At 34.8% G+C, this 8062-nt stretch overlaps 1 protein-coding gene across 1 annotated transcript in view; it reads right to left on the reverse strand.

The window, feature by feature from the left end:
- The window catches only part of MYO3A (myosin IIIA), a 179249-nt gene that overhangs the window by 132389 nt on the left and 38798 nt on the right, over window positions 1–8062 (reverse strand). Inside the window, exon 8 of the mRNA XM_011371026.2 lies at window positions 7390–7545. Coding sequence (XP_011369328.1) covers window positions 7390–7545 — 156 coding nt within the window. The remainder of the gene's footprint in view (window positions 1–7389; window positions 7546–8062) is intronic.

Here is an 8062-nt window from a genome sequence, read left to right on the forward strand (position 1 = left end):
TACTTGAGTCAACATAGATGGCAGATTGTATGACCACGATGACTCTTTACTGTGTTTGTTTTGTCTTGTTTTGTTTTGAAGCTTCAATGAAACTTACTCCTAGGGATTATTTACCGCTTCTTAGTACATTTAAGTGACTGCCTCTTCCAGTTTATTTGAGCCCCTTTATTTATTGCTACCTGGGAGCACAAACACTCATTAATGGTCTCCTAGAGAGTGCTTATTCAATCGTCTATTCCTTATAAAATTCCTCCCAGATAAGAGACCATGTTTGAAAGCTATTTAGCTTTTAGTTGGGAGCTTTTCCAGAAGGGGAAGCTGTAAAGAGAGGCATAAGGGGATATTTCAAGTAGAGAAAGATAAATGATAATTTCTCAATGTCCTTGGGCTTGCAATGGGCCCTTACTATATTCCTCCAACTTCATCTGTCTCTTTCTGAGTTCTCTAATTTGGACAGACAGTGCCACCAACTCAGGGCTTGATGAAATCTTTTCTCCTAGTTTTCATATGAACAATTCCTTTACCCCCTTGTTTTGGCCAAGATAGGACTGGAATTTTCCAAAATAAAATTTACTTAAAATATGCATACATACACACCCCAAACAATAAAAACACCTCACAAAAACATAGAAATAAATATATGTATCAAGAGATTCCTTATCTCAAAATATCTAAACACTAGCCATAAACTACCTTGATAATTAAACAAGATGGGGACCAACTTCTCCCACCAATTTCAAAATACCACATTAAAAAAATACTAGCTTAAAGTTAGAAATATTGAGAGTAAGCAAAATGCACCTAAAATTATTTTTATAGTGAGTCTTGGTATATCATTTATCTTCTTAACCCATGAAAGGATGGTACACAGTAAGATACAGGTGTCTTAGGTGGACTCAGGGCTTTCAAGAACACAGGTCAAACCCCTCAGTCTGAGTTTCAATGCTCTCTGTGGTCTGGTCTTCCATATCTCTTCAATCTTATTTCTGAATTATTTCCTTAAAATTTTGATTAAATGCTTTTCTGAGAGCATACCTCCTTACTTTCCTGATTTTCTGTTCTTTCCAGAAATAATGTTGGCTCTGTTTTCACATGATTAAGTCCTGTTTATCCTTTGCAGTGCTGGTTCAAAGGCCACCTACCTCCCAGCTAAGCACCCCTGTCCTGTACCTGTTAGCAGAAATATTCTCTGCTTCTTCTGAACTCTCCCAGGACACTGTTTGCATTCCTTTCAGGGGACTCAAACTTCTTACTGTACGTAATGGTTACTTACATGCTTGCCTTACCCCTTGTACTAATGAGTAAACCCCAAGAGTGCAGACTCTACAGCTATTTCACCTGTCAGACCCCTGGGTAGCACCTCATTCAGAGCTTTATAGAATGACCTCAATAAATACTGAGACAACAGGAACGTTATCTCTATCTATGATTGCTATGATAACAAGGATTATATCACAATTGGTACTGGGTTGAGAGGGGGTGTAAGAAATGTAGTCTTGCTATGGACCTAAAAGAGAAAGTAGGAGAGAAGATCATGTCAAGATAGCCTAGATTTCTGGTTGGCATAATAGGATGAGTTGTGGTGCCATTAATAGGAAAGAGAACAAAGAACTAATTGGGGGTGGGACCACATAAGTTCAATTTTGGACATGTTGGGTTTCAAGTGTCTTTGAGATGTCCACTTGGAGATGGGAATCAAGGGGATGTTTATTATAAGAGCAGCCAGGATAACATTTTAGAAGTTCCATGTATTAAGGGGAAAAAGTAAATGTTCCAAAGGGTGAATAATTCTCACCATGACATGGACACAGCCATTAGAGAAAAAATTATCTTGCTCAGAAAATAGAAAATAAAATAGAGTCATGCATTGTATTGCACTGAACCTTATTATTACTTCCTATTGATTTTTCTGCTTTCTCCTTTCATTTCTTTTCTTTCTCTCTCTCGTTCTCTCTTTTTTTTTTTTGTAAAATCAAAATCCTATTCAAGTGAATTTCCATTACATAAAGTCCTATACCTAAATAAAGAATTGGCAGCTTGAACCTCGTACTTTTAGCACTCAAGAGTTGGACAGTTTTTTAGTTTGTTGATCTTTCATTTGTTAATCCTTTGAGATATTGTCTCAAAGTTGCCTTATATCCTGGTTTGAAAACCATATATACTGGGACAAGTGGGATGATTACAACAGCACCACAAATACAGCCAGTATTTTTAACTTAAGAAATAAGTATGTTTGAGTTACTACACTCTTATATAGATTCCTTTTTGCTTCTACAAAATTATATGCAGAACATAATTTATACATATAAAAGTTAATCAGCCATAGCATGCCAAGCAGATCAAATAAAATATTATAGTTATTTTGTTTATATAGAAAACACATTTTAAAAGCTAACTTGTAAACAATACAACTACCACAGAAAGAAATTTTAATTTGGAATTTGTTGTTCAAGTAGATACTAGCCAAGTTCTCCCTTTATTTACAAGGAATGCAAATCATAGCTTAAATAATACTTTTAGGTAAATGTTCGAGATATATAAAAGAATGGATTTTAGGAATCTGGATGCGTATTGCACATAATGGCTATTCATTGTTTCAGCATCTCAAAATACCCTTCCTCTGTGGGGGAAGTTCCAAGATGGTTAAGAGAAAGGACCTAGAAACTAGAAGCGAGACAGGACCAAGTGAGGGAGGAATCAGATGATCTTATACGGAACTTGACTGTCAAAGGAGTGACATGAAGCTCAAAGTCAGTTTACCAATATTTAAGGGTGTCTGTGGCATTCAAGAAACAGTGTTGCTGCAGGAAGTGCTGCAGCGACAGGCAGTTCTTGAGGAAGGATGTTTGAGGCGCCCCGCTTCCTCCACTTCATGCCGACGCCTGGCTCTCTGCTTTCTTCTCAGTCCTCTTGGCCACCCAGTATTTTTCACTATGATGCTTTTCTTCTCACATTGGCTTGTATTGTTTTTAGTCAAGAGGCCGAAGGGTATACACTTAGATTACAAATGACTTTTATCTGTTCCCATTAAATCTGTGAATCTTTTAAAATATTGAACAGAGGAATTAAACCTTTCTTTTAAAATATTTTATCATTCAGATTTCTCGTAGACTCAGTCTGCACTCCAACACTGTCACTTTTAACTCTGGTGAAAAATGCGTTCCTATGCTTGAGGACTATGTCATAGAAGTGGTTGCTACATCTTGATTGCTCAGAATATGTTGACCAAGTTATGAGTGACTCATTATACTCATAGGCCTTAACTTCAAATAGAAAGTTTCTGTATCCATTCCATATTGCCTTCTAACACTATCCCCTCCCCATCATCAGGAAATTTAAAGTACTCAGTTTGTATTGAATTTATAGTAGGGCAGTTTTATTTAAAACTGAAATGTGATTTAAAAAAAAAAAACTATCCTGCCAAGCACACATGCCAATCCAATTCCAAAAATTAATATCGGGTACAAAAAACCTTCAGCTTTGAGTTAGTTATGTTGATTTAGCACAGTCAAATTTTAGATCAATTTTATCAGTGTTGAGAACTGTGACAAATCAAATAATTTCACATGACCTTGAAGAGAAACTACTTTTGCCCAAGGTGTTGCAGTGGCACACCAGAGACTTTTTTTTTTTTTTACCTAAGTATGTCTCACAATTTGGAACTAGTATAAAAATGCTGAGAGCAGTAAAATCTTCTCTCCTCCTATGACTTTGGACTAAGATCTGTGTTCAAAAGGCTGCTGTGGATTGATGATTTAAGCTCCTCTCCCATACTCTCCAAACATACAATTGTGAAAGATAAAATATTTTAAAAATATTTTTAAGTAGAATTAAAAAGACAAAGACATTTTCTAAAACAAGATGAGCATTACGGTGGACCTAACAGATCAGGTCCATGATAGAAATAGGCAGAAGAAGTCTAGAAGGTAAAGGAACCAAAACACCCCACTCACAATGAAGGCCCTGACCTAGGCTCAGTGGACAGAATGGAGCTAAAAGTGTGTTTGTGTGTGCGTGTGTGCTGGGGGAGGGTATCTCTTGCTGAGAAGAGAGAAGACTGAAAAAAATTCTGCATCTTCTCCCTTTCATAGAGCCAAGTGCCTGAAATTGTAGGGCGGAGCAGAGACATAGTACTTCATATTAGCTTGGTGACAAGATCTGCAATATCCTTGAACTAATGATAGGTATTAAAGCTTTGGACTAAAGGGCTCCTGAAGCCACAAAAGGCAAAGGCAAAACATCCAAAACAGGAGAAAGTAATGCAGAAAGAAAAAATAAAGCAAAACAAAAAATACCTCATTCAAGATGAAAGAATAAACTAAAATTCTAAATCACAGAAGGAAATCAAATAATAAGGAAGCAAATGAGCTCGCAAACCAGGACAATTCGCCTCTACTGAAATGCATATCATATCAAAAAAAGAACGGTAAAAAAGCCAAAAAAAAAGAAAAAAATAAAATCAAAAAAAAAGAGAAAGAAATGAGCCATATATGAATAGCCAGGTATAAAAAGTCAGATATGAATAAACAATAAATGGTTGAAAAATAAAAATGAGAAATGCTAGAAATAAAAAATACAGATATTGATAGAAATATCAGCATGAGAAATCAGTATATGTAATGAATTTAGACTAGGCCTAGTGTAAGAAAGAATTAGTGAAGTGGAAAACAATTCTGACGAAATCATCCAAATGCAACAGAGATTGATAAATGGATGACAATCATGAAAGAGAAATTATAAGACATATAAGGTAAAGTAGGACATTCTAATATTAATTGCTTAGAAGCAATAAAAAGAATGAGAGAGGATCAATATTTAAAGATGACCAAAAACTTTCTAAGACTGTGTAAGACAGGAGTTCTCATATTGCAAGCATATCTGAATTCTTAACTAGATAAACAATAAATTTTGTGACTCGGAAACAAAAATATGGAGCCTAACACAGCACCCAATATATAGCAATTTTCAATATTTTTTTATCACTAGAATTTAGAGCACCAGGCTTCCAATCTAAATATTGTGTAGTTCAACCATTCTTACGATGCTTGAATGCTGGGAGATAATTCTCCATGGGTCTCTCACATTTCTGCATGTCTTGTATTGCCTTTTGTTCCAGATTATATTTCCAAGGATGTCTGTATAGCAAATAATCTTGGAAGTTAAAGGTAAATTCTCCCCCCAGGACAAGTATACGTTTTGTTTGCTGTCCAGGATAATAAAGATAATGTCTGCTCCAGTGAAAAATTTGGACAAGTTTGTTAGCAACACCTTTAAAAGATTAGTTTCTCAAGCTAAGAGTTTACAAACTGTGAAGCAAATCCTTCGTGTATACAGCATTTACCTAGGCCATTACATATTACTCCTAGGACTTGTGGGGCAAAGGCAGCCAGCACGAAAAAAGTCATGCTGCTGACTTAACTAAGTCCTTTGCTCTGATTCACAGGTCTCCTATCTTCTGCTAGCCTTTAATGAAATTGGCAGGTCAACTTACTAGCTTGTAAGTAGGGTAAAATCTGAAATCCTTGATAGTTCTTGACATTGAACACCCTGTACAATGTTGGTACACCTCAATTTCTGTTTGCTGGTTGTCTGTTTGCTTTGGGAAGGATGGGATTGCAACAGACTACGGAATTATACTCACACCAAGATAAAAAGATGGGCAGGTATGAACCCATGCCTGCTTCCTCGTTATAAACTCCATGCCTGCTTCCTTCTTTTTGACACTCTGTTTCACTCACAACTGTAATTTTTCTTCATTACAGGTATATTAGTTCTGTTTCCCTAGCAAGGCTGCATAGACAAGAACTATTATCTCCCAAGATCATTCACAGTCGTTAGGTCATTTACACTCAGGTGAATAAAGCTTGGGCTTTGGGATCAGGATTTGAATCCCTACGAAATCATTTACTACCCATGTAGGCTTCCACAAGTTAATTAGCTTCTGCAGACCTTGGTTCTTCTCAGCTGTGAAAATGGAGTATCATAAAACATTTCCCACAGGGTTGTTGTAAAATCACATGAGATAATATAAATAAAGTCCTAATATAATGTTTGGCACACAGTAGGCATTAAAGAAATAAGAGTTAGACTAATTGGGAGATAACTTCATAAATTAAATAAATGTCTAACCACTATACTGTTCACCTAAAATTAATACAAACTAATATTGAATGTCAACTGTAATAGGAAAAAAAGTTTGTAACTAACACTAAAAAAAAAATAAATTGCATTTCACTAAAATTAAAATTTTTTTTGCATCAAAAGATACCATTAAGAAAATGAAGACATAAGCTACATACTAGGAGAAAATATTTGTAGATCAAAAAAAAAGGAATTAAATATATAAAACCACAACAGGAATTCAAATATAAATGACTTTTAAATCATGTCCTATTTTCTACTCACTTCTCCCAATTCCCTAAATACTGATATGTTCCTGAGATGAAACTAATAGGATTCTCAAGAATGAATTTAAATTACAAGTCTACTCTTTGACTTGGCAGTACCATCTATAGGAATTTATCTTTAAAAAAATAGTAAGAGATTCATGTACAGCTCTGTTCATTACAGTGTAACTTATTAGAGTAAAAACGATTAGTAACAAACTAAATGTCTAATAATAGGGGATTATTTAAGCCAATCATTGAATAGTCACGCAAGAGAATGCTGTGCAGCAATTTAAAAATTTGTGGTAGAAGAAATATTTAATGACATGAATATTCACTATTCAGTGAAAGAAAGCGGGCTCCAGAACATATAAAAATATTATTCCAATTTTGTTTTAAAATATATTTTCATTCATAAGATACTAGAAGGTTATAGATTAGAATGTTATACTTGATTGATTTTATGGTGTACACTTCTCCGTATCTTCTAAATTTCCTAAAATAAACATATACCGTCTCTATAATAAGCAAAAAATATAGTCGATATTATAAAACTATACATAGTAGATTCTTAAAAATCCAAATAGGAAGTGTAAAGACATTAAAAACGATTTTTGAATATAATCCAACCAGGGAAAATGGTACCAACAAATAACAGTGTCAAAAAGTCTTTCAAGTTTTATGTTGATTTTTAAATCTGAGGTATCTCACTTTACAGAGGAGCAGAAAATACAAGAAATACACACCAATACTAACCATCTGTTGAAGTTCACATTCTTTGTTCTGATAAAGTTGTTTAAAAAACGCTGCTGCTAATTTTACCAACATTGGGATGCAATTCAACATGTAACATTCACTTTTCACACAAATGCCTCCTTATCTCCAAACCACAACCAGGAAACAAATGAATTCTATTCTCACCTTAACAACTATTGCATTATAAAATTTTTCAGAGTCTTTAGATGATCTTGGAACTCTTGGAGTCAAGATATTATTTGATTACCTGGCCTTTTCTGTGCTTCCCACGTGTTGATGAATTTCAATGAGCTCCATGAGTTGTTTTTGCAACATCACATCTTTGCCTGCAATTTGAGTAATAAATTTATGCTGTAGAAGATCTGACACTGTTGGACGCTTTTCATAATCTTTAGTCAAGCACCTGCACTGGCAAAAAAGAACATGCAATTATCAGATAAGTTAGATTAATTATGATTTGTATTCCTAAAAACTACTGTGACAGAAGAGAATAGTGTTTCTCATAATTGCTTAGCCCAGGAAACATATCTCAAAAAGTGTTAAACTGCAAGATGATCGAAAGAATGTTTGTGACAGTGCACACATCTGTGAGTGATTACGCAGTAGTGACACCAACTTCCTACTAAGTACTACTTCCCTGGTCTCCCAGCAAGCATTTTTGCACAGTGAAAATTAAACTTGCTCTCCAATGAAAAGTCCCCTTTGTAAGTCAGTAGCTAAAGATAAATAACAATGAAGTCATTACAGTTTTAATGTTTACCTAAAATTAAAATAAAACTTTCAGTTTCCCTTTACTAATGCTTTTAAAGGCTTCTCAATTGATCTATTTCTTTCTACATGATCAAACTGCTAACCCATTTGAGAAGGCTAACGTGCTGAAGATGTTTAAATTTCACGTCAGTAGATGTTGTTTGAGGTCA

The sequence above is a fragment of the Pteropus vampyrus genome, unplaced genomic scaffold, assembly GCF_000151845.1.
Source record: "Pteropus vampyrus isolate Shadow unplaced genomic scaffold, Pvam_2.0 Scaffold180, whole genome shotgun sequence".
Taxonomy (NCBI): Eukaryota; Metazoa; Chordata; class Mammalia; order Chiroptera; family Pteropodidae; genus Pteropus; species Pteropus vampyrus.